This window comes from Filicampus tigris, chromosome 8, assembly GCF_054856515.1.
Source record: "Filicampus tigris isolate MCC_2025a chromosome 8, RoL_Ftig_1.0, whole genome shotgun sequence".
In the NCBI taxonomy this organism is placed as follows: domain Eukaryota; kingdom Metazoa; phylum Chordata; class Actinopteri; order Syngnathiformes; family Syngnathidae; genus Filicampus; species Filicampus tigris.
Window position 1 is genome coordinate 16,925,158 of NC_141224.1, and position 27,400 is coordinate 16,952,557.

Genomic DNA, 27,400 nt, shown 5'->3' on the forward strand with positions numbered 1-27,400 from the left:
TTAAGTATTGTACTTTTTTTTTTCATTTTCCTATGTTTCGGTGCAGTGTTAATGTTCAAACTGTGCATAATATTACAGTGGCTTACAAATAAATACTTTTTAGGAATAAAATCTCTGTCTCATTTTTGACAGGCTTCTGTATTATAATGCCAGCTGTGGTGACTTCTTTGAATGGTTAAATGCAGATTCTGAGATAATCAAATGTGAATTAGTATTGCTAGTTTAGCGACATTCTATGAACATGTGTGTGTGTGTGCGTGTGCATTTGTCTGTTGTGCAGGCGTGGAGCTTTTGTGTGACCGAGATGTCGACATGGCCACGCGTGTTCAGGATCTCTTGGAGTTTCTCCACGAGAAGCAGCAGGAGTTGGACCTGGCAGCCGAGCAGCACCGGAGGCATTTGGAGCAGTGTGTCCAGTTGAGACACCTTCAGGCTGAGGTCAAACAGGTACATGCCTGAAGATAACGACAAACTGTTAGGCACAGAGGGAATAATCCAGATTTTCCAGCATGTTGTCTTATTAATTGAATTGAAATAAAAAGGTGGTGGAAATAGAGTTGACAATATTTGACTAGCATGTCAGGCCTCAGCTTACTATGATATCACAGCAGCATGCTAAAATGGCTCTGTCTCTACACGACATCGACTGATGACTCACCTCACGTCAATGCTCTCTCTCTCTTTCTCGCTCTCTCGCTCTCTCTCTCTGTCTCACTCTCTTTTTGTTTCTGATGTAAAGGCAGTGGAAATAAGTAATAGCGATTGAGTACTGCATGGCTGGATGTTGAGCACTCAGTGGTCTAAAATATTGAAACAATCTACTTAATTGTATCCCTTCCCACAGATTGCAACCGCACCCAATGTTTTGTCCTCTTCCTTATTCACATTCAGAGCCATTATCTGTAGATTTTGCGGGGGGGGGGGGAATATATTGTGTATTTCCCACCTGTTTTACAATTGGGTTATTTTACTGTGGTATGATGAATTACTCAAATGTGACAATCTGCACTAGCAGCATGTGTGCGTACATAAGTCGAATATTCAGCAGCTAACCCTCATACATGTCCTGCCGCAGGACAAAGAAACTGCAATGGAAACACCAGCGTGATAAAGTAGCAGAAAACAGGCGTCTTAACTGCGTTACATCATTGTTTTTCCAGACAAGCTTGTGAGCTTCGTCCACACTGCAGGTGTGCATGCTGAGTCAGTCAAAGAGAAAGTGCTGGTCGAAACAGTGTTAGGAATTAGGTACATGGTAAAGCGGACGACTTTGTTTGAAAAAAAAAAAAAACTGTGAATAAAGGCCCCATCATTAGGTACACTTGTTCAATATGATGAGAGCCAATACATGAGAGGTGTGGCAACAAAGAAACAAGTCTGTGATGATCGCGGCGCTGTTTATGACACATGGTTGTGTTCTTCCCCAACTTAACCAGAAATTTCAAATTGATTCTTTGCTCTATGTTTCTGCCACCTTCCGTTGGGTGAGAAGCAGAGTGAGGGCATAGTAAAACGTGACAGCAGTTTGTGACTGAGAAAGAAGCACAGAGTGGAAGAAAAGAAACCATATTATAGTGAATAGTGGCAAGATGTTGTGCTCTGACATAAGCAGTTAGCCAAACGGTATGTCATGAGCACAGCCGCCATAACCTGGTTTCGTTATTGTCACACCTCATATAATGCACATTATAGCGCACTGCAATTTGAGCCACGTGTCGTCTTGTCATTTAGGTGCTGGGTTGGATCCGCAATGGCGAGTCCATGTTGAATGCCGGGCTGATCACGGCCAGTTCGTTACAAGAGGCTGAGCAGTTGCAGAAGGAACACGAACAGTTTCAGCACGCGATTGAGGTAAAATCAAAACCGAATACAGTGGAGAGATTTTCTGGCTGAGAGGAATGTGAAGCAACATGTCCATCCGCTAGAGTGCGGGGTAATAATTTATCGCTGTCACCAACACTGTATTTCACATTATATTTCCTCAATGCATATTCTACTCCCATTGTATCATCTAGCCTTTCTCTCACACTTTATTGACATAATTTGGTGGTACAGCATTTTGCAAATCAAGGTTTCTCTCGACGAGTCGATTCCATATTGCCCGAGTTCGTGCAGGTCCACTTCAGAATCTTTGTTGCTACCTTTCACTTTTTGCCTCTCCAAGAGCCATGTCTCTCGACATGTCAACTCCTTCTCACAGGTCGTCACAAGAAATGGAATGATGAATGAATAATATGTCAGCAAGTTTCTTTGTTCCCTCTGTTCAACTCACTTTGGTCCTTTCTCACGCTGTGTCTCATTAATCAATGTCAATTTTACTCAACTTTTATGTGCAATACATTTTAATTGAATCACTGCTTAAAGATGGAAATCAACCCAAATACATTTTTTTCAAGAATATTTTTCCCAGCAGGCCCACAAGTTGAAAACTTCTGAGCATTCTGATTAATATTGCGTTTGTGGACTATGAGTGAAGCAGCAAAATCCACCCCCTTTTAGCCACCACAGGGGGCGGCCATTTTGCCTCTTCTGTCGACTGAAAATGACATCACAACTGCTCAGGGCTCATCTAACGACCAATCACGGGCTCAGCTTCAGAAAACTGGTCAGTAGTGATTGGTCCTTACCTGAGCCCTGAGCAGTTTTGATGTCATTTTCAGTCGACAGAAGTGACAAAATGGCCGCCCCCTGAGGTGGCTAAAAAACGGGTGGATTTTGCTGCTTAACTCTTATTTCACAAGCACAATATTCATCATAATGCCTTGTTTCAACTAGTGGGCTTGCATCGAACATATTCTTGAAAAAAAAAAAAATGTTTGGGTTGACTTCCTTTTAAGCACAATGTTAATATTCAAACCTTGCATAATGCTGCCGTTGCTAACAATAATGTTAAATATACTTTTTATGAATATAACCTCTATGTTGTTTTTGTAATGTTGGCCAAGATGGTGTTCCTTGAAGAGCAAAGTATTTTTTTTAGGTGGTAATCGTGTGCCACGACACAAATCATGTTGTTCTCATCCTTCATGTAGAAAACCCATCAGAGTGCACTTCAAGTGCAGCAGAAGGCAGAGGGTCTACTTCAGGCAAACCACTACGACATGGACATGATCCGAGACTGTGCAGAGAAGGTTTTCCCTCACTCTCACTTTTTGATCGAGGAACATTTTGAAATGCTAGTTGACAGCACGCTTACTTCTGCACATTTAATGTGAAGGTGGCAGACCACTGGCAACAGCTAATGCTGAAGATGGAAGACAGACTCAAACTGGTTAATGCTTCTGTGGCCTTCTATAAGACCTCTGAACAGGTGAGTGTGCGACGTGTGTGCTGGATGCCATCTTACTCTGCACACACATATTTGTTTCATTCCTATTTTCCGTGTGAAGAGGCACGGGAAGCCTTAGCCTGCCGAGTCACATTTACGGGGATTTGTGTGGTGCCTGAATATCTCAGGTGTGCAGTGTGCTGGAAAGTTTGGAGCAGGAGTACAAGAGAGAAGAGGACTGGTGTGGTGGTGCTGATAAACTGGGCCCCAACAGCGAGTCAGATCACGTCACCCCCATGGTCAGCAAACATCTGGAGCAGAAAGAGGCATTTCTCAAGGTGAGAAGTCTCTGTCATGAAATAGCACCAAACAAGAGTATGTTGCTAACAGATTTACCACGAAGAGTAGAAGTGTCTGCCAATCAGTGATTCAGTCTCTTGTCTCTGTGGCTACTTACAGGCCTGCACGCTGGCTAGACGCAATGCTGATGTCTTCCTGAAGTACCTGCACAGGAACAGTGTTAACATGCCTGGAATGTTGTCCCATGTCAAAGCGCCGGAGACTCAGGTTAAAAGTAAGTGGATGATTAAGCCTAACCTTGAAATGGTTTAATCGAATTTTTCTCTTTTTTATCACTACACTGAAAGCTGTGAACAAATGTTTTCATGCTCATTTTCAAACAACGCAAAACCATTACAGGAGATGGTAATACTGAACGCTGAAGTGAGATTTTTACATAACTATAGTTAGTTAATGGTCAATTTGTAAGTGCAGAGAAGTTAGACAGTTAACCTTTCCCCATTGTTAAATTAATAATTATATCTAACAAAGAAATGGTTGGCAAATTTATTAGCACTATCTGTTTTATTATTTATTATCATCTTGTTCTTCTTTAGCGTATTGTTACACTAACCAACCACGAAAGGGTTGGTTATCATGACAATAAACAAAAGCGCAAAAGCCACTTGATTTTTAAGAATTGTTTAACCACCAAACAGTTTGAATCCCGCTGTTGCTCTTGATGCTGAAAAAAGTTCAACTAAAAAGTTTTGTTGTCATGTTTTTTCATTAGACATTTTGAATGAGTTGCTGCAGAGAGAGAACAGGGTGCTCCACTTCTGGACCATGAGAAAACGGAGGCTGGATCAGTGCCAGCAATATGTGGTCTTTGAACGCAGCGCCAAGCAGGTGTGGTTTTGTGCATTTGTGTTCTGAATGTGTGTGAGTACACTAAGATCTTTTTACATTTAAGTAATACAAAAGAAAACGAGATTGTGTGATGTCATTCGCCACTTTACAAAATAATTACATTTTGATTCTAGTGTATTGTTCAATTGTTCTTTCTTAAGTGAAAATGTAATTACCCATGATCAGCAGAGGGTATATTCTTAAAATCGAAATTGTGCATTCATCTGCTCCTTTGGTGGGCAATAAGCCATGAAACGCCTTTTGGACACTACATGAAATTGTTCTCTTGTCCAAAAATTGCTAAATGACATAATTTGGTAACAAACAAACACGCACACAAATAAAACCTTCAGAGTTTGAGTTTGGAATGAAACCCGTTCTACTCAAATAAATAAGTAAATGATGAGGAATTTAAAAATGTTGTTTTCATGGCTTTCAATTGGCCGAATGTTGAGAGCCGAAAGGTACAATTCAATTTAATGTAAAAAGCACATTAAGCCATGGAAAGCTGAAGTGCGAAATTACAAAAGTAGGCAAAAATCTCCATCAATGGGATGTCATTATATTTTCATTAACACGGCTAGAATCTTAAATAAATAAACAAATAAAAATAAGGCAAGAAGATTCATTAATATAAATGTATTATTCTACCTTTTAGACCAATGGATCAATACGACCTTTTCGACAGCGTCCCCCATTGTTTTGTGTTTCTTTTAGAGTGCAGTGTTTGTTTTTTTCCGTGTCTTATCCAGGAAGTGGTGTAAACTGGCAGACATTTGTCACAATGACAGTCTAAAAGAAAGCTCTGATTACATGGTTGAGAAACCTCACATTCTAAGATTATTACAGACAAGAGCCAGAGAGCTGTGTCTCCACGAAGCACTTATTTAGGCCACCTCAGGCATTATTGAACATGTAAACATGACCAAAGTTTGCATTGTTATGTCAAATTATCCATCATCTTCTTCTGTGCCCGCTCACAGATAACTTTGAGCCATAGGCCGGCAACATCTCGGCCTGGTTGCCTGTGCAGACTGTTAAAATGAATTTGTGTGTAAGACAAAGGCTCTCTCTTGTGGTGTTTGGCTAACACTACAGGCATGCCACAACATGGTCAGAGGAAGCAGTTGGTGTCATTTACTTAATTAAATAAGGTGCACTTGCGCATTCTAATCAAGTCAAATACAAGAGCTATATGTGCAAAATGCTGCCATTGCTTGTACAGTATATTAATATTTAGAGCAGAGCAATCTTTCAAATACATACTAAAAACAAGTCTTACAAAAAAATATGAACAATTTGTGTAACTGTACTAAACGGTGATCGTATGTTTCCACAGGCCTTGGAGTGGATCCATGACACTGGGGAGTTTTACCTGTCCACACACACATCCACTGGCTCCAGCATTCACCACACACAGGAACTTTTGAAAGAGCATGAAGACTTCCAGATCACAGCAAAGGTGTACATTTGTTTCTTTGCTTTAGAACCACTTTTGTTCAAAGGACAGGAGGAGTATGAGTTGGAGTTTTGGGGCTTTTTCTTCCCAAAAGTTCTGCTTGTATTGATAGGCTTTATGTTTGCACACTTCTATACTCAACTGGGAGGCCCATTCTTTGTGTCGCATATTGTTTCCATTTTAGGTATCACCGGTATTGTGTTGTGAACAAGCTTGTGTGCCAATCACTGATTCCCAACTCGCCCTCTTTCTCCCCCCATGTGTTATCTACCTTTCCCTCCCTCAATGCGCCGCTATTGACAGCAAACCAAAGAGCGTGTAAAGCTGTTGATCCAGCTGGCCGATGGTTTTTGTGACAAGGGCCACGCCCATGCCCTGGAGATAAAGAAATGGGTGTCCTCAGTGGACAAGCGCTACAGGGACTTTTCTCTCCGTATGGACAAATACAGGACCTGCCTGGAATCGGCGCTCGGCATTTCCTCCGACTCCAACAAGGCAGTGAGTGTTCACCAATAATGATATCAACAGAAGAAAATTCTCATAAATAAAGTTATTGAGTTGAGGTTTTATGGGTTTTTTTTTTTTGGCCATGGAAATGTTGGATATCTGGTCCCAAAGTGGGATTGAGGCCTTAACCTTCCTTAGGAGAGACAATTTTGTTGTCTTTGTATGTTGTGATATTAACACATTTTGTGGTCCAGTAGATTTATAAAATGTAGTGTTAGTTAACCTTATTTAATTCAATTCCAAATATATTTTAATAAGCCGGTGCGAAAAGGAGGCAAATGCACTGCAAATATTGACGGTGTAGTGAGTGGTGAAAGGCTACCATGGCCATTGTGCAGGACATAATAGCAACTGTCTATTTGTTTTCAGAGTAAAGAGCTACAACTGGACATCATCCCAGCTAGCGCTCCGGGTTCAGAGGTCAAATTGAGAGATGCTGCTCATGAACTCAATGAGGAAAAGAGGAAGTCCGCAAGAAGGAAAGAGTAAGTAACACATACCCGTGACATCATCTTCTGATGATAAACAAAATGACCAGAACATTTTTTTAAATAAATGTATTTCATTATGTTTGGAGCTGTAATATGTTCTCACTTTGGTGTCACATAATTCTAAGTAGTTCCAACAGTATTCTAAATTTGAAATATATCATTTTGTTAATATGTGTTTACAATTGTGTTAAAGGTAGCTATAGTTTCATATGGTCACCACCAAACAATTGAGTTTACAGTACGATATGGCTGGTTTCACCACAGATGTCAACAAAACCACATAATCATAGGATTTATTAGTTATTTCAACCCCAAAAAATAAAGATCATTGTCTGTGTGTTTTTAGATTTATAATGGCTGAGCTGATCCAAACAGAGAAAGCCTATGTCAGAGATCTGCGCGAGTGCATGGATGTAAGTCACCGATTAATTACCAAAAGACACCTTCAATTCTTTGAAAAGATGCAGTCGGTGATTTCTTTTATTCAGAATTTAATATTTCCATATACAGTGCCAACAATTTATGTAGTTTCATCTTAAGGTAAAAGAAAACCAATCATATTGATGACTGGGTGGTCATAAAGAGCCAACTTGTTTCGCTGCCAATCAAAACAGCTCCTCTGATTTTCCTTTAAATGTTGTGTACGAGAGACGCTGACAGTCCTTGACATGGCGGAAGAAGCTGAAGAAAGAACTGCAATCCGACCCCCACAGGCAGATGCTATAACGATGGCCAGGGAAGTGGGCACTTGGAGACCGATTTAAACAATATATACTAAAGATGATAATAAAAATAATGATAATGCCTGCAATTAATTAATCGGTGCAATGATTCAGAAATTTCGATTCACGCTGTTGTCATATTTATGAAATACGATAACATTCACCACACATGCCCGCGGAGCTCAGAATCTGTCTGCCTGCACCTCGATCAAATTCACCAAAGTTGCTTTACACTTCCTGTGCCAATAGTTAGACTTGGTTCCAGCAAGTGTAAAGATTAGTCTACTTTCAGCCACCAAACTTCTGACTTCAGGACGCCAGAATGCCCAGTGTGGCGCAGAGAGATGAACCACAGTCCCAAACAAGTGCATTGAAGCTTCCTTTAGCATGAAAATCAGGATACACCAGTTTTTACGCTCAAGCGCAGATATGTTGTCTATGTATACAGAGCCCAAAGTTGTAACATTCAGAGCAACGGTGAATAAGTTTTATGTTTCAGGTTTTATACCAGAGGTAATAAATACAATACAGTTAACGTGCATTACTAAATACCTTTTGTCCAGTGATGGGTTCAAATGTGCCAAATAGATTACTACCTGTACACATGTATTTCACTGGTGGCATACACAAGCACTTTTCTCTTTAGCTAAAGAAAGCTATTGTACGTATTTCACATTTAAAACTAGTTTAAGATCTTTTAGAATATGTATTGTTTATATTACTGATATATACATGTTAATAACCTATACTGTGACATACAGACTTATCTATGGGAGATGACCAGTGGTGTAGAGGAGATTCCTCCAGGCATCGTCAACAAGGAGCACATCATCTTTGGGAACATGCAAGACCTCTACGAGTTTCATCACAAGTCAGTCGAGCAGTGATATTTGACATTTTGCGTTCCGCACACACACCCAGCAGCGTGCCAGATATACATTACTGTATTGTCTTTCCCAGCAATTTTACTTGATCATCCAAGTAGTAACTATAAGGTAAGAAATCCAACATCATGTTAGAGCCAATGTGTCTGTGTCTGCACAGCATCTTCTTGAAGGAGTTGGAGAAATATGAGCAGCTTCCAGAGGATGTGGGTCATTGTTTTGTTACCTGGGTGAGTTGGGGTTTTTCACAACAGCAACAAACAATAACAAACACAAAATGACACAATGACTACCACTTTTTGATAATGAATTTATTTTACTGTCGTTTAGATCTTTTGACGCTCACCTTGGTCATGTTTGGCATACTAATGCTAGTTAATGGTCTTCTGCTGATCAGATATCCCATGATTTTTGCTGGCAAAATGTTTTTTGAAGAAAATTTCCTAGTTGTGAAGGAACATAAAAATAAATTGCTTATTGTTTGAACACTCATTTTGGTACGTTTTATGAGCAGCACAATATGCTCTTTATATGACATAAAAAACACACGGTGACATTTATTATAAGCTTCTTTTTTTGTCATTCGTGGTAGGGATGTGCCAACTGTACTCATGACCACACTTCCTTTTTAAATCAAAATGTTCTCAAGCACAGCTTTTTACAAGGGAAAAAAAAACAACTTGTTATATATGAAAGTGTTTTTCAAGATTTCTTGTTTTGAGCATTTATGTTTTTGATCCCACTCAGGCTGACAAATTTCAGATGTACGTGAACTACTGTAAGAACAAGCCCGACTCCACGCAGCTCATCTTGGAGCACGCTGGCCCATATTTCGATGTAAGTAACTACTGACAGTATATAAATCGTTGTCTTTTTTGAAGTGAATTCATCAAATTCACAAAGACTGCATATGCTTGACAAAGTGGTGTTCTTTGCTATTTCAGGAAATCCAGCAAAGGCACCGTCTTGCCAACTCTATCTCATCCTACTTGATCAAACCGGTCCAAAGAATTACTAAGTACCAACTGCTTCTTAAGGTACAGTACAGCAACACATTTCTCCAAGTCCCCACCTAATACTAATAATAATAATTTACAATCACAGTGGCATGAACTTAGTTGGTTCCGTGACGCTGTTTGTAACTTGAAATGTTCATAAATCGAGGTAATATTTCCGATTTAAATGAATGAAAATGTGAATAATCTGTTCCAGCCCCAAAATTATATATACTACTTTTTTTTTTACCAGTGTATGATTAAGAATAACTTTAATGCAATATAGAAATAAGCAAAAATAAATTCAGAATAAAAAAAACATAACTATTTATTGCTCATTTACTTTAACTAAGGAGGGGAAAATGGGAAAAAGGACTACAGCTCCTCTTTTGAAAAATAGTCTTCTTCCACAATAACATGGGATACTTCAGATTCTATAGGTATGAGAAAAGACCATATTTTTCCACCTTCATTTAAAGGGTCACTACATTTGAATGTACACACTGTAAATAGTATATTCTGACAAAAATAAAATGATTTTCGGACTTTGTTTAGGCTACCACGTCAATCATTTGTGATTGGATGAACTTCTGCCCACACATTTCGTCACGGTGAGATACAACTAGTTTTCAGTAATGCGTAATAATTAAAGCAATGTGTCTGCACGTTGCCAATGATGGTTACACAGCGCCAAAAGAAGCACGCCATAGATCCATTAGCTCATCCTTGCCAAGACTGTTGGTATGACGAAAATAGTACATAAATAGAGGTCATTTTTCGATGAAAATGTTGTGCGTAACCTGAATGGTTCATAAAAACGGACGTTCGTAACTGGAGGTTCCACTGTATTCATTTCTATTGTTTTATGTGTGTGCTTAGGAGCTATTGACATGCTGTGAGGAAGGAAAAGGAGAGATCAAGGATGGTCTTGAGGTGATGCTAAGTGTCCCCAAAAGAGCCAATGATGCTATGCACCTCTCTATGCTGGATGGTGGGCTTAAACACTCTCACACACACACACACACCCACACACACACACAATTCTTATACTTTACTTGTTGCTTCAGTTTAACATGTCACAAACAATGTAACAATAGTCAGCGTGGTGGAGATCTCTGTCCATCGTGTGGCTACTTGTCACAGTGCGCTCCAAAAGCTCGGGACACTAGGATACAGATTGTTTCTTTTTCCCCTCCATTCACTCCATGTTGTTACTAACCTATCCAAAAACTCTTGCTGTCGTCACTCTGAAATCATTCCGCCAGCGACTGTCCTATTAGATGAGCCATCCGTCATCACAGCGCGCTGCCGTTGGGATTGAACATTTAATTTGGGCGTGTTTTGGATTGTAAACGCCACCTCACATGGCTGCACGCAACACAGCACGGCGTTTCGCGGCCGCACATTTACAATGAATGGGTTGGTTTACCGTACGCTATCGTCTGCTGAGCGCAGTGTGAAAAGGCCTAAAGAGCATGTCCTTGTCTATTATTGCCACTAATTGTTCTTTTTGTCATCACTGCCGTTCAGCACAAATTGTTCAACTGTGACTCAGCATTCAACTTGCCACCCACATACTGTATTTGTACAGACAGAATCAAACTCGGCCTTTTGTCTTGTCACCTCAGGGTTCGATGGGAACATTGACTCCCAAGGAGAACTGATTCTTCAGGAGTCCTTCCAAGTTTGGGATCCCAAAACTTTGATCCGGAAGGGCCGTGAGCGCCACCTTTTCCTCTTTGAGATGTCGCTAGTTTTCAGTAAAGAAGTGAAAGACTCGAACGGACGCAGCAAATACCTTTACAAGAGCAAGCTGTTTGTGAGTAATTCACACATGCACGCTCGGACGACGTTGTTTCTATATGTTGTGTTATTGCACGCTTTTATATGTATTCTATGTGGTGTTCACGTCCACAGACGTCAGAGCTCGGCGTGACAGAGCACGTGGAGGGCGATCCTTGTAAGTTTGCCCTGTGGGTGGGCAGAACCCCGACCTCGGACAACAAAATCGTGCTCAAGGTGCAGTATAAACAAAATACCAATTTATAATGTTTTGGGTTTTTTTCAAGTACGGATTCGTTACCGATTATAATGTTTTTTTTCCAAGTACGGGTTCGTTCTCCACTACAGACAAAAATGTCAAAATAAAAAATAAATAAAAGAAGGGAAACTAGTTGACGGTGGGATGCTAGTCTGCTTGAAGTCGAGGTACCCTGAACAAGACATCGTCCTACTTTGATCCAGTGCATGTTACATAAAATGTTATGTTAAAAATTGCTCAGGTTCAGTGGCTATGTTCAAAGATACCTCAATGAGTTTTTGTTTGTTTGTTGTATGACTTACTTTTGCTCCATGTCCAGCACTTTGTATACAGCGATGGTTGTCTTAAAGTGACAGGGCACTGCCACTAGAGGTGCGGTAGTGATTTCTGCTCCTCACTATGTTCTTCAGACTGACATTTTAGCATCAACGTTATGTGTCTGTACACAGTACTAGAACGAACATTCTATCTTGTGTTGGGGTGTCCAAAGTTGCACATTTTTTACTGTAGATTTTCTAATGCATAAAATTACACACAACCCAAGTTTTAAGATTACAAGAAGTTAAAATGGTGAGGGACACACAAGTTTTTTAAATAAAAATATAAGAGTGTAATAAAAGCGTATTGTTATAAGATATCACATTAGTTATGTTTTTAAAAATTATAATAAATGTCACACGATGTGAATGTGAATCAAGATATCATGCAATTTTTCAATTACCGGTAGTTTTACCACAGTAATACTAAAACTTTTTGCTTTTTCACCTTTCTCTTTTGAACTCTTGTTTTAACACATTTTGTAAACACAAAGTGAAATCGACCTTCTCTTCCTGTATGTGAAAAGTTTGGCAATTACTAAACCAGAATATGTTTTAATTTAAATGTGGGCATATGGTAGGTGTCTATCTGTCTATGTGTCTCATTATGTAATTTGTGAAGACCATCCTGCTCCTTATGTAACTTGTCATCATTGCAGCCGCTGTGCTGCTGGTGTCAAAGTGAAGGAGGGAGAGCAAGATGTGTCACTGACAGAAATTGAATGTTGACAATATACGTCTTTCTGAAGTGTGGAATTTAGTTGACAAGACCATCTTCATTACATCATCGCACCTTAATTACAACAACAAAGTACATGTGGTCCAGAAAAAAAGCAGTTTCTTTTTTAAATCCCTATAAGCCACCTTACGTTTCATCTGATTGTGCTTTTCCTTCTGATTTTCGTCCGTATATCCACAAATTGATGACTTTTACAGTTATGGATGTTATGCATATTTTGTTCCAGGCTTCAAGCATTGAAAACAAGCAGGACTGGATCAAACACATTCGTGAGGTCATTCAGGAGCGAACGGTCCATCTGCGCGGTGCTCTGAAGGAGCCCATTCACATCCCCAAAGCCACCACCGCCAAACATAAAGGCAGACGGTAAGCTAACAGAGCATCACTTGTTATCCTCATCCTCGTTTTGACAGTGCTCATTAAAAGAGCAAGTGTATTCTCTCGCGGCGTCCACTTAACACAGCTGGCCTGCGTTTGAATGAAACAATGCGACTCCATCTGAAATGAACACTATACTGACACTATATACAAACTGTTTGTCCACCTGCAGAGATGGAGAAGAGCTAGACAGTCAAGGAGATGCTAGCAGTCAACCTGACACCATCTCAATCGCCTCAAGGACATCGCAGAACACATTGGACAGTGATAAGGTAGAGTAACACACACACTTGCACTCGTATAATGTATGCAAGGGATGAGTTCCTGGTGGCCAGCAGGCACACTCCGAGTGGCCCCTTGATTAATTCTCCACCAACCCGCATTTTTTTTTTTTTTTTATAAACTCAAAATCCTTTAAAAAATAAAAATACTGAGAAACATTCACATTCAATTTACTTTTTCCACAAAAAAACGTGTCAAACGTTGGAAGAATCCCGGCAGAAACGGGAAAAATCTAAAATCTGAATAAATGTAAAATAAATATTAAAAGAAGAAAAACATATCTTAGTATGGGAACCCGCAGGTGCCAAACTGCGAATACACAGGGGTCGACTGTAGTTTTAAGTTGTAATATCACCAATCACCACTAGATGGAAGGTAGATAAGTCTTTGTTGCGCTTGCACTGGATCTTATTGTGCCCCATACTAGAAAGTGAGGTCTAATATGTTTTTGCGCGTTTGGAATGATATGCAGGGAAAACATAGTACCTCAATAATATAACATTTTTGAGTGACTTGACTTTTGTGGGAAAAAAATTACAAATAAGTTCTTGCATTGATGTTGGTTTCTTGTTCAGTAGTTTTGTGCCATCCTTGGATGGTAATGTTCATGCAGGAGAGCACTATGCACTGGAAAAAAAATGTAGATGGTCACTTTCAGAATGCCATGTTTCAACTGGTGAGCCTTTATAGAACATATTCTTAAAAAATATTTGTTTGGGTTGACTTCTCCTTCAAGTTGCCCATCTCTGCTGTCTGCAGTGGACGCCCACTTCAGTACTTTGCTCAGATTTCAAATGAATTTTCCCATAGGGAATAACAGAAGTAGACGTTTTGACCGCAAATGTATTCATTTTTTTCTCCTTAGAAAATACTAGAAATGAAAGAAAAAATTCTTGGGTAGCACGGGAAAAGAGCTGTTAGTCTTACCATTTTGAGGTTCAAGGTTCGGCCTCCTGTGTGGAGTTCTTGCTGTGATTTTCACCAAGTAGTCTGGCTTCATCAGACATTCGAAAAACATGCATGTTATTAGTATTGAAAACTCCAAAGTGTCTATGGGAGTGTGAATGCTCGTTTGTTTATGTACCAATGCGATTGGCTGCCGTGATTAGAGTCCCCTTCTCTTCGAGTAATTTTTTAAACTCTTGAACATACACTTGTATATTATACTTCTCTTCTCACATTCTCCTTACGTGCTTGTATCTCGCAAGTTTTTGTGAGACTTTAGAGGGCTATCTTTCCTCCAAATTTTGGCAAATTTAGAATTGGGCATTTAATGAGAGAATCCACTTTTTTCTTTTCCTTGGGTCGAACTTTAGATTCTCATGGTTTAACTTTTGGACCATGTTTTTGTTTCAAATGTTAGATCCAGTTCTGTGATGTTCAACCGCCAAGATTTTTATCTTCCACGATTCCACTATTTTAGGAATGAGTATGCATACAAAAGGAACAACATTATATTTCTGACACCCACTTCATTCACTTGTTATTGCATGTGACGACTACAGCCTGCGGACATGCAACCGTCTCTCTTCGACGCGTTTCCTTTGGAAGTGTTACGTGACAGTCCATCTGACTGATTTAATGCAGTGTTTGTGCATGTGCGCGGGCACGCGTTCGTTTGTGTAAGAGAGATTCACTGGAAGCAGGGACACTCGGCACTGGTTATATCTGGTAATAGCACCACAGAAGGACTGTCCTCCTACGCTCAGTATGAGCAAATCTAACAAGCCCATGCACACTACCGCAAAAATATTATTTCTATATTTTTAAGTTTCACTGATTGTAAAGTGAAAGCAGGCTTGTTTTGTACTCTTTTTCTCCTGCTCTAGCTAGAAAGTTAAATGGAAATGAATGGATTTGGTATTTGATTACATTTTTCAATAGTTTCTAAGACACAAATTATTATTATTAAGCGTTCAGTCCATTGAGAACTCGTATGAATGCATCTTTTAAATGTGCACAATACCACTTGCAAATAGATATTCCCGGTCAATTTCCTGGTTTTGAATGCTTCTTTATCTCTCTGGCTCTCTGTGAGGATCCTGTGTGAAACCTCTCATTCAGGAGGCGGTGACACTGGTGTGTTTGTGTACTTTTTTTTTGTATGCGAGTGCTCGTGTTCCTGTGTGCATCCGCTTTAGTGACTGACTTGTCAGCTGCTTCAGCCTCCCACTCACAGAGGATGCTCGCCTCTATGCCAGACAGGAAAGAACCCTTTTAAGTTCTCGCCACTTTCGCTCCACCGCTTGACTTCTAAAAAAGAGATTGCAGACAACCCCTGAGTTCCTGGCAAATTTTTCTTGCTGAACTGCTATTAGTAAGACTTTCAAGAAGCCATCGATGGATTTTATCTATTGAACAGCTCTGTGGTGAAGAATGATTTCCATTTCAATAGAGGTCTATTGACTATTAAAGTGGACATCGTTGACGGTGGATCAAGAATTGATTTACTCTTGCACTATTTTTCCCAGTGGAAGTTGAATAAAAGTATTTTTTTTCTTTTTGCCGAGTTATCGTGTGAGGCTCTCACAGGTATTAAATCAGTCATAGTGGGTTGTGCAGCCCGATTGCTTTAGAAAACTTTTGGGGCTTTTCCACAATGAGGGAATGGAAAACAATGGAGAAATTGGAGGAAAGAATTGCACATCCAGTTTCTCAACTTCTCAGCTCGCTGGCTTTACCACACTACCAAAGGGTATGTTGAAAATCAAAATGGAAACATTCATTCAGTTATATTTAGTGGTGTATGCATTCAGTAAAGTTAAAAGCATGTCACACTTGAATGTGTTCTTATATATGTAATATACAGTTTAAATATTTATTCCAATCTAAAACAGGCACCGCCACAAAGACAACAATTAAAATGAATGGGTGATTGACACTATCACATGGATATCAATCTGTCTGTTTGTTGCACTTTTGTAGAACAGCAATGAATGCATCATATAAAAATCTGTTTTTAAATGGGGGAACCCATAATGTAAAAAAAAAAAAAAAAAAAAAACAGGCAATAAAAAAAATGCAATGCAGTTTTACACCACTTTAATCACAATAATGAACACTAACATTATAAATGATAACCTTTGACAAAGTTGAACATTATTGTTTGTTAAACATGATTGTGATTAAAAGATGTAAGGTGTATCTAACATGGTGACTGAATGTGTTTTCATATTAACCACTATGCAGTATTACAAAAATCATCACACATTTGCGCACATTTATTTTACACGAGCACGTCTCTATTTTATCAGATACAGCATCTTAAAATGAAAATAAAACACAAGATTCCGGGATTAAAAAGAAAAGAGAAAGAAAACTCATTCAAAAAATCTGTCCAGTGATGTCATGCATTGAAATTGTTAATACAGATTTTTTTGAAATATTATATAAAATTCCTGTAATATATAAAAATAAAATGCCGCATACAACTAACAATAACATCCACGCAAACAATGTATAAGTAGGTAACATCTTCGATGACAAGAGACAGGGTAATAAAAGGAAATAATTCAACAGAAGCATCACACTTCTTTAATCATTTTTAGCAGTCATAGAATTGCTGGTTCTAAACAACACTGTTTTAAGCTTAAACCAAACCTATGTACTTTGGCTGCCATAATGTACTCTTCAGAATTGAAAACGTCCTTTCTTTTTCAGCTGTCGGGTGGTTGCGAGCTGACAGTGGTCATCCATGACTTTGTGGGCAGCAACGGTGGCAGCAGCGGGGAGCTGACAGTGCGACGAGGCCAGACGGTCGAGGTTCTGGAGCGACTTCATGATAAGCCAGACTGGTGCCTGGTCCGGACCACGGATCGCTCTCCAGCCCAGGAGGGCATCGTTCCCTGCTCCATGTTGTGTATCGCGCACTCCAGGTCGTCCATGGAGATGGAAGGGCTTTTCAACCACAAAGGTAAGACAAGGCTTTTATACTTTGTGTTTACTCTTATAGTATAATTTCATGTATAAGAAGCTGATCCACTAACCAGGCGCACCCAGGATTGTGTCCGCCTCTAAATTGAAGTTAATTTTGGGCGTTGTGGGAGGAGAATATGCATCCAGATTCATTTAGCATACGCAAGGTAATTTATCAAACCAGCACGCAAAGCCATGCCGGCAGGGAAAATGAGAAGTAGGGAAAACTTTTTCACTCGTGTAAACATTAACACATCATATTTATTCATCAATGGGATTTTGAAACTTCTGAATAATCTAAGGGCTGACTTGGAGCCAGTCACAAGAAGGAGTCATGTGATGTCACCTATGACAAACTTCCTTTCAACCCCACATTTCGATTGCAATGCCTGGGAAAACATAAGTAACAACGGTAACAAAAAAAAAGAAATCACTCACATTCCACACTGATGTGGAGTACACAGATACGAATGAGCCAAATTGTGCGTTTTACCTCCCGTCTTACAGTCAAATTCAGAAAATCAAATGTCAAAGAATATCTTAAGTGATTTGTTAAACGTTTTAAATACAATGCACACGATGGGCACATATTTGGACATCTAATTTCCATGCAATTATGGCCAGTTAAGTCAAACAAAACATGGCTTTTATATGCTTGCTGTCTTATACATTACAAGTACAAACCAGTTATTTTTCAACATGTTAAAAACGTCAAAGTATGTGCTTTCAAGCCGCAAATAATTTGCTGAGGTCATCTTGGCTCACCTGTTCAACTCTACATGAGAAAATAGCTCGACAGAGCTGTAGCAGGTGTCGCATTACCCATATACTAATTTATGGACCCATCGACCCATTCAGTTTGACGATTCAAGTATTGTGTTAAATTGTTGAACATGCAACAAAATGTTCATTTATTAAGAATTGACTTTACATACTTATTTTGGCTAAAGTGATTTATCCAAGAGGAAGCATTTATTTTCTTTTTATCTGTAAAGAAAACATACTTAAAGTGGTATCTAACTGAGTGAGTGATGAATGCTTGTTTTTAGTTTGTTGGTTTTTCGTCAGGGTTCGTTAAAGGTTGCAAAAGGTTGCAAACGTTCACAAGAACATGTTCAAAATTTCTTGGCGACAGGACAACCTGTGACAGTTAAAACTGTTTGCAAATGTCTTGCGAACATCTTGGCAACCTTTAAGGAACCCTGACGAAAAAACATTTGCTACGTTCGCAAACACTGGCTAACATTCGCCGCTCAGTGACTATTTCTCAAATTCTTGAAAAAAATTTCATGCTAAAAAAAAAAGTTTCAGACCTCTTTTTTTTTTTTTTTTTTTTTTTTTTTTTACCAAGCACCACTTTTGATGTTTGTAATCCTGAATGAGACAGAATCTGAAATGACCTGGGAGGATAGTTCATCTGACTCCTGTCATGCAGTTAGCAATTTTTTTTTTTTTTTTTTTTTTGTATATTTTGTTTTTTAGATCCACTTCTATTCAACCACATCCACACAGATTTCTACATGTGCTCATCAGCTGCACACAGTCAGGTTTTTTACCAAGCAGTTCAGTTGAGCGAGCGAGCTTCAATACGTTTTGGAACAGTAAACCCTTAATTTGGCTTGGCTTGAATTCAGTTCACACACTGGGATGAGTAGACCGGCTGGTGAAAGATGCATCAGCCAGATGAATAGCGCATAGACGGGCAAAAAATACAACAGCAAGAATGTCAATGTGAAACAGTAAATTAACGAAAACTAAGTATGGTAGTAGTTTGTGTTTTGGTGTTGTGTTGTGAAAGTGACTCTGCCAACCAATTTCCAGACTGCAATGCACGGTTGTCAAACTCATTCAAGTTTGCAGGCCACATTTATCCCAAAATATCTCAAATGGGTCAGACCAGTATATTTGTGGGTCAATAAGCTATTAACAATAACTATTGAAAATAGTTCCCATTGGTTTGCTGCAAATAATTACAAGTGCATTGGGAAAATATTCACATTTATTATCATCTCATTGCAAATTACAATTGCAATTTCAACAGTGTTATGAATCTGTTCTCAGTTACACATGCAACTTACAGATCAAAGTTGAGCCATATACAGTACAATTTACAATTAAACAATTGCAGAAGATCTAGAAATTATTTTAAATGTACATACATTTCCACATCCATCTGGATAGCAGTCTTCACAGGATACAGAACTGTATTCTCCACATTGAAGGTGGCACAGTGTTTGATATAAATATTCACAGATCTAACCATTAAAGCGTCTCCCTAATCTTAAAGTGTGGGTGAGCGCAAGGCAGCTTGTTTCTATGGCAATATGGCTTACAAATATTGTGTTTGCGCTTTCATGTGATGAGACTCTGTTTATCTACGAAATGATGTTGGAAGTCACAGCTTGGTTTTTAGCGAAGCTTGTTTCCTTATGCAGCCAAGGAAGGTGAGACTGCTTATTTGATAGCAGTTCTTTTTTTTTTCTTTTTTTTTTAACAAGCAAACATTCTTGTTTTTAGCCTGTCTTTCTTTGGTTCCATGGTTTGTATGTTTTATGTGGTCAGAAGGAATGCTGAAAAGAGCTTCTCACTGCAGGGAATGTTCAGGCATGGTGGATGAATTCGACAAGAATGACAAACAGTCATTGCTACTTCATCATTCCTTTGTGTTTGCTGACCACCGAGGAAGCCAATTTGTCCCAAATAGCATGAGTGTGATGAGTTTCAAGGGATTCGTAGAAGGAAATCTCACCTATTCCTGAAAGCAGGCAATAATCGACATTAGAAGTCACCCGAGGACTGAAAAACAGGTAGTCCTTGAACAGGTAATACATCTTATCAAAAAGAAGAAGCTTTGAGTGTGAAGTGACTCAAAAAAAAAAACCTCCTTTGTGTAACCGAGGTGCACATAATGAATCATCTAAGGTGGTTTAAGACGTCATTCCATGGCTAAAGTTTTAGTTTTAGTTGCAATAGTCAAAAGAAAAGATTGCAGTGGGAACAATAAAATATGACGCACGCATTTTTGACCAAACTTTTGCTTGCTTTTCATAACCGGATCTATATTTGTTTCGAGTCATGGTGTATAACTTCTGTGCATCCTCATGCCTGTAAAATATGCACCCGCCCCCTCAAACTGAGTGGGTGCGCCTACAAAGGGTAATTCGGCAGATGCACAGCGTGCATCCAGACGTTCCCTTGGAACACGTACAGGGGAGGCTTGCCCACTGTCCTTATAGCAACCCACTCGTGAGGGAGGGAGAGAGGGCGGGAAGGAGAAATTCTCATGCTGCATTCCACTTTTTTCCTTTTCACTTTGGACTTTTCGCTTATTCAGTCCTCACATTCAGGGAAGAAAAGCTTGTATGTTCTTCACATGATATTTTTGTACTTTAATGCGGAGATGCTTTGATGGATTGTTTCAAGAGGGAATTCCTGAGGATTGATATTTGACTGACATGGCCCATGGAATCCAGTCTTTAGTGTCTGTGTACCCTTTTTGCTCCATGGATTCAACACGGGAAGGATCCTCTCATAACTGCAAGTTCTGGTTGCTGGACCTGGGTAAGGTGCCTTTGTCCACTAGATTTGACCCACTGCTCCGTTCGATGATTAATGTGTTACAGTTTCATGCAAACGTCCACTGCTGATGATATGTAATTAGGTCAATTCATACAACAAAAACAAATCCTTGTTTCTAAGGTGTCACCGCTTGATTTATTAAGGGAGCTAAGTGTTTTTAAATTAAATATGTAGTCTGTCAGTGGTGAGAAGATAGTGTTTGGTATTGTTGAATCCAGGGGCAGCAGAAGGCTGAAGAAAAAAAATCACATGCTTCTTGGAGACTTTTCATCTCCAAATGCTATGTTATGTTACGTGCCAACTCCACACCCTTCCTAAATGTGGCTCTTGGTGGCGAGAGCTTCTCGGCATTGTCCTCATTTCTGGAGAGGGAGTCGGACTAACCCAGCGGAACTGCGCCGCTCTCTGTTCCTCGACTCTTAAAAAGCATGCCTCCACCATACACTGAGTAATGTTTGTGTTTCTACCACATCTCCGGGGGGGTGAATAGACCACACTAAAGATGCTCCACTGGTGACACTTGTGGAATCTCAGGCATGTTCCTGCAAAGACGTGGCCACTTTTCAAATTACTCCCAACAATCCCTCCCTCCCCTCTCCTTTTCTCAGACACAAACATGAATGTAGTCAGGCATGTCTTTTCTGCAGCAGCAGCATGCATGCATGACAAGTTACTGAAAGAAATTATGATTTATGTGCCACCTGGACCTCAAGAGACATCAGCCTTTCCTCAATGCTTGCTTGCGTTTACATGTTGATCTTTATGAAGATGGTTGGGGTTAATTAAGTGATATTTTGAATTATTTTGATTTAGGATGACTTCCTTTTAAATGTCCTAAATGGAGAAACATACATTAACATACCTTAGAATGAATCAATAAACAGTGATGGGAGCATAGCCTCCTTTGCATTGCTAACAATTTAGATGAATAATTGTCCGTCCTGTTTTTTTTTTTTTTTCCCCCAACCGGACCAACTGTTTCTTGTGTCGTAACATTCAAAGACCCTGCACACAGCAAAAGGCAAAGATCGAGACCTCTCCGTGTATGTGTGTGTTTTTAAGGGTTATTTTCCACTTGGCAGGAACATGTCAAGGCTGCCGACCTCACGTTTCACCCAGTTAGACTCCTCGCAGCATCACTAGATAGTTCTGTTATTACTTTATTTTAATTAAATTTGCATAATTTTACCTCTTACTCAAAAATAATGACATTGTCCAAGAAGTGTGTTTTTTTTTTTTTTATTCAGGACTTTTGGAATTCATACTGCTGAATGGTGTCCAGCAGATTTAATTTTATTGAATATACTCCAATTCCATCCATCCATTCTCAGTACCACTTATCCTCACTAGGGTCGCATGTGTGCTGAGCCTATTCAATATGCCATAAATAATTAGGAGGTAAGAGGTCATTTATACTTCTGCTGCCATTCCTGGTGAAGCACACACGACAGGGCAAATGCCCCAAAATAGTTTGGCCAATTCCTTCACATTTGCTGTAGACTGAAAACATTTGGTTTTGTCAAAAGATGACGTTGAGACAAAAGATGTTTTTTTTATTTTGAGATATGTGGTATATCTGCTAGCCTGATACCTGCCTGATACAGATGTGCATATAATACCTGGAAGTAAATGTTGATCTATTTTTTTCATTCATTTTTTAAGTCAAACCCAAATGTTTTTAATTTAAAGTGGAAGTCAACCCAAACATATTTTTTTCAAGAATATGTTCCCAGCAAGCCCTAGTTGAAACACGGCATTCTGATTAATTCTGCGTTTGTGGAATATAAGTTAAGCAGCAAAATGCACTCGTTTTTAGTCATCTCCGGGGGCGGCCATTTTGTCTTCTGTCAACTGAAAATGACATCACAACTGCTCACAACGACCGTCGACAGAAGAGAAAATGGCCGCCCCCAGAGATGGCTAAAAACGAGTGGATTAACACTTATTCCACAAACGCAATATTAATCAGAATGCCCAGTTTCAACTAGTGGGCTTGCATAGAACATATTCTTGAAAAAAAAAAATGTTTGCGTTGACTTCCGCTTTAAGAAGAAAATGAGAATTTGCTTCATTGTTTTGGAGGGGCACTGGCCTTGTGAATCATCTTAATACGGCCTTCAACAGGTGATAGTGCTCATGATGACTAAAACTCAAAACGCCTGTGTAGAAAAGGCGGTATGATATTTACCCACTCATCCATTTTCTATTCCGTTTGAGCTCATAAATCCTAAGAATCTTGGGCTTTACAATATACACTGAATAACTGAAAAATAGAAAAGTGACATGGTGCAATGTCATGAGTCATGACTAGCATAATGACAAAATCGTCTCGATCCAAATATGGAGCTTCTGAAAGACAACATTTTGTTTGAATTTTAATAGTGCTGAAATGGATGATCTTCTTATAGCTATTAATGTCCCCCACGCACGTGTTGTGAGAACACATGCTCCATATCAACAGCAAAAAGAAGGCTGCTTCAAGGCATAATGTCTACAACCTTCACATACAGCTGCATTTATTACAGGCGTAGGCTAATGCATGCTGAACTATGAAAAGCTGTGTTCAAGTCTGGTCCAATTAAAGGAAAACAGTATTCCCACTCCCACCCACTTTAATGAGACTTACAGCCTGTATCACAGGTCTAAATCCTTGACAGATGCACCTGGTTAGGCACCAAAAAGTGCTCCCTCAAGTGCTGAGCTCCTGCAAAGCATTAATATCTTTCGATATCCAATCTTAGCATACCCGCTGGCTATTCAAGATGTTCACCAAGTTGAAATGCCATATGACGTCAGCTATCTAAACAATGATGTAGGCGTCGTCTCTGAGTCACCGTCAGCCCCCACAAACACGTTACTTTTACAGCTTCTCTTGAGATCTTCCGATGCCAAGAGAGAAATACTGAAAGTGAAATTTCAGCTTCAGTTTGGAAATCAACATGATATTGATCCACCCATCATCCAAGGGGCCTTTTGGTAGACCATTTGTTAGCTGCAAGTGGATTTTTGTCAATATTTAGCTATGCTTATTTCATAAATGCTTGTTAACATTTCTTCAAATGAAGATGATACCTCTGAAAAAGTACCAAGACTTTTTGGTGATGCAAGATCATGTCCAAGGTATTCCGTGTGGGATCAAAGCTGGGGTCATGTCACGATGGCATAAACGCAAACAATTCCGGACTCTTCCCCACCCCAAGAGGTTTTATTTCATTTGCCTGTAGGTGTCATGTTTGGTCTGTTTTGGTTTTTGGTTTTGTTAGTTTCATGTTTTGCTCTGTGTCTGTCTCGTCATGATTATTTTGTCCACCTGTGTGCTAACCAATCAGCTCCCTCCTACCCTCTGTGTCTTGTCCAGGTGTTCCTCATTGTATCGTCAACTTGTCTGTATTTAGTTCTCCGCTTTCTTTTAGTCATTGTTGGTTCGTTTTGGTTTGTCTTGCCACTTGTCAAAGTCAAGTCCAGTCTTGTCCTAGTATTTGTTGAGTTTGTTTTGGTCCTTGCTGTTTTTGTAATATCACAGTACCTTGTTTGCCCTTTTGTTTTCTTTAAATTAAATACATTATGTTGCACTTCATTTTTTGCCTCCTGCATTTGCGTCCTGCTCCACGATAACCTAACAGAAGGATGTACTTGTGGTTTAGTGGTAGAGAATGAAGAAAGTCGACTGAAAAAAGAAAACATAGAGGAAAGAAAGAAAATAACTGAGGCAGACATTGCAGCCATTTATCCTGAGTCAATGTTTTCAAAGGGTAACAATAAAAAACCCACAATCGTCATAACAATTTTGTCCCAGTAGCATTGTGGCTCATCAATATCCGTTTTAGCAGATTCCAGTCTCATCAGTTTCAAGTTAATTCAGTGATTGTGTTTTGTTTTTTATTCTTGAACAAAAGCGTACCAGATGTTTTGGTATCAAAATTGCTGTCCTCATTTCTTTCTCTGGAATTTCTCAGCATTTAGTCCATTGTCCGATTGAGTTACAATGCATTTGCACCACGAGATTGTCTCTTAAAGTGTAAGGGCTACAATTTTTACAAATTTGAATATGTTATGTTAAACAATAAAATATGCATGTCGCAATGAACGGTTTCTCTAATTGATACACATTAACCGAGTATTTTCCTTGGTTTAACATTACACTTTGAAAATCTTCTGGGCAGGCCGAAATCGTGAAGGCGGATAATGTCATCGAGCCACATCTCTGACTTGCTGACTGTGAAATGTGCTTGCCTTTTTTGTTGATGATCTGATGCATTTCGTTTCCCCTTTAATTGAACAATAAAAACGAGCCAGTGACTGGGTCAAACGGCCAGTGGGCGGACCCAGCTCATATCGAGTTTTCTGCATCTTTTTTGAGGCATTTTCATTTTTCTGGGGGCGGCTATTTTGTCACTTTTGTCGACTGAAAATGACATCACAACTGCTCAGGGCTCGGGTAACGACCAATCACGGCTCAGCTTCAGAAAACAGGTCAGCCGTAATTGGTCGTGGATTACCTCTTATTCCACAAACGCAATATTTATCAAAGTGCCTTGTTTCAATTAGTGGGCTTGCATAGAACATACTCTTGAAAAAAATGTTTGGGTTGACTTCATTAAAAAAGTTTTTAGGATAACTTTTTTTTCGTTTCCCTTACACTTTAATTTGTAACACAGACTATACCGTAACAGAGCTCTTCTTTTTCTCCCATCATCTTTAGATACCTTGTCCGTATCCAGTAATGACACCCTGCAGCCAGGCTCCAGCCAAACCTTGGGGCCACACAGCTCACCGGGCCCCAAGCGTCCAGGGAACACATTAAGGAAGTGGTTGACCAGCCCCGTACGGCGTCTAAGCTCTGGCAAGGCAGACGGCCATGTCAAAAAGCTGGCCCACAAGCACAAAAAGAACCGTGAAGGCCCCCGGAAAAACCTAGATGTAATGCAAGGCCCTCCGAAGGACTCTGACGACAGCGCCGCCACGCCACAGGATGAGACATTGGAGGAGGTAAGACACGGAAAAAGAAGACGTTTCCGTTCCTGTCCTATTGGTTCTGACCCATCTGCTGATGAGCTGTTTTCCCCTCACCAGCGCATGCGTAATGAAGGACTGAGCAGTGGAACGCTCTCCAAGTCTTCTTCATCAGGCATGCAGAGCTGCGGAGAGGAGGAGGGGGAGGAGGGGGCCGACGCTGTCCCTCTCCCTCCGCCAATGGCCATCCAGCAACACAGTCTGCTGCAGCCTGACACCCAGGACGACAAGGTGGGAAGGAAATTACTCGACTTAAAATTGGTTTTGGTGGTTTTCATTTCAGCTCAAGTGCAGTGTTGCCCCGCTAATCACAGGGGATAGGGACTGAGCCCGGCTGAGGAAAGCAAAAGTCGACACACTCCTGGAAAGGTTTAGAATTGCATATAGATGCCACAAGATGGCGGAAAAGCAAAACCTTTGTCAAAATAAAGCTCTTCAAGTCGCTCCATCATTACAAAACCAATTTCCACAAAACTTTGCAGTGTCCTCCATTAAAGCAGGGAGTGGCCTTCGAATTAGCAAGCAGATAGACAACACAAGTGGTTTCACTTTTTTTCACAGTTCGGCCTCGGTGGGGGCCAACTCTCCACTGGTTGATATTCTGATCCCATACAGCATGGTCATTGTAGCGCTGCTAAATCAAGATCTAGATAGCTTGAAATATGGTGACTACTGACATGACTCTTGCAATAACTGAAAGTAATATTAATAAGATGAAGTATCTACTCGTAAGAGGTGCCTATAGCAGGGGCGGAGCCCTGGGCGGTCCTGGGTGTGCACAGGCCCACCCACATTGACAGACTGCCCACCAGTGAGACTCATGAAAAAAATATATACTGTATTTTCCGGGCTATAAGCCGCACCGTTATATAAGCGGCACCCACTCTATTTCTGGAAAATTCTGGGGGAATAAAATTATATAAGCCGCACCTTTACATAAGCCGCACCTATTTATGTTGAAAACTTTTACATTTACTGCATTTACAGAACGATTATGAACTGTAAATGTAAATGTATGTACCTGAGCAGATTCTTTCCTAACAGTGCATTTTAACACTGCAGCAACATTGCTGATTAAAATTGAACAGAACCAAGAGAAAATATACAGTACTTATCGTCATTTCACTGCCGGCTGACGCTCCAGATTGTCAGTTAATGTCCACCAGACTCCACCATCTATTGTTCTACTACAGTCTACATATGCACCTGTCTTGTTTTATATTAAGAAAGTCAGCCAATCTAACACACGACGTGCTGCCAACTGTACTAAATCAACAATAGCATTTCGCATTGAAACAACAGAAGATACGTAACATCAGCCAATCGCATTCATGTGCACTTCAGGGACCTCTCGGAAAACATAAAATCAAAGAATTACGTTAGAACCTAATGCAATAACCTAGTGCATAGCGCCCTCGCCTGTTGAACTCCTCCACCTGCAGTCACGTCCAGTTAATGGCAAAAGCATTGTATTGAATTGTACTGTAATTCCGGTTAGCGCTCCCTAACCTAGGGGAAAAAGTCGCGGCTTACCTTTAAATTTTTGGTCAATTATGAAATTATTTTTGAATTTGTGTTTGGTTGTGTTTTTTAAATTTGATTGAAGATTACGAATGGTATAA

At 39.8% G+C, this 27,400-nt stretch overlaps 1 protein-coding gene and 1 long non-coding RNA gene across 7 annotated transcripts in view; one reads left to right on the plus strand and one right to left on the minus strand.

The window, feature by feature from the left end:
- triob (trio Rho guanine nucleotide exchange factor b) overlaps positions 1-27,400 on the plus strand; it is a 107,791-nt gene that overhangs the window by 64,095 nt on the left and 16,296 nt on the right. For 3 of the 6 annotated variants that reach the window (XM_086037245.1, XM_086037247.1, XM_086037249.1), the window contains exons 17-39: positions 281-447; positions 1,732-1,851; positions 3,033-3,131; positions 3,218-3,310; positions 3,457-3,606; positions 3,728-3,842; positions 4,341-4,456; positions 5,796-5,918; positions 6,219-6,413; positions 6,792-6,907; positions 7,260-7,326; positions 8,397-8,506; positions 8,680-8,749; positions 9,267-9,356; positions 9,464-9,556; positions 10,394-10,505; positions 11,143-11,333; positions 11,432-11,533; positions 12,838-12,977; positions 13,162-13,261; positions 16,932-17,184; positions 25,468-25,754; positions 25,839-26,009. In XM_086037245.1, coding sequence (XP_085893371.1) covers positions 281-447; positions 1,732-1,851; positions 3,033-3,131; positions 3,218-3,310; positions 3,457-3,606; positions 3,728-3,842; positions 4,341-4,456; positions 5,796-5,918; positions 6,219-6,413; positions 6,792-6,907; positions 7,260-7,326; positions 8,397-8,506; positions 8,680-8,749; positions 9,267-9,356; positions 9,464-9,556; positions 10,394-10,505; positions 11,143-11,333; positions 11,432-11,533; positions 12,838-12,977; positions 13,162-13,261; positions 16,932-17,184; positions 25,468-25,754; positions 25,839-26,009 — 3,080 coding nt within the window. Of the gene's footprint in view, positions 1-280; positions 448-1,731; positions 1,852-3,032; positions 3,132-3,217; positions 3,311-3,456; positions 3,607-3,727; positions 3,843-4,340; positions 4,457-5,795; positions 5,919-6,218; positions 6,414-6,791; positions 6,908-7,259; positions 7,327-8,396; positions 8,507-8,679; positions 8,750-9,266; positions 9,357-9,463; positions 9,557-10,393; positions 10,506-11,142; positions 11,334-11,431; positions 11,534-12,837; positions 12,978-13,161; positions 13,262-16,931; positions 17,185-25,467; positions 26,010-27,400 lie in introns of all 6 variants that reach the window. The other 3 variants (XM_086037243.1, XM_086037244.1, XM_086037248.1) reach the window with 1 other exon arrangement.
- Positions 3,399-5,142, minus strand: LOC147143926 (uncharacterized). The gene is made up of 3 exons (XR_015087753.1): positions 5,108-5,142; positions 3,665-3,772; positions 3,399-3,579 (listed from the first exon to the last, which is right to left on the minus strand). It is a non-coding gene; the product is annotated as an uncharacterized LOC147143926 (long non-coding RNA).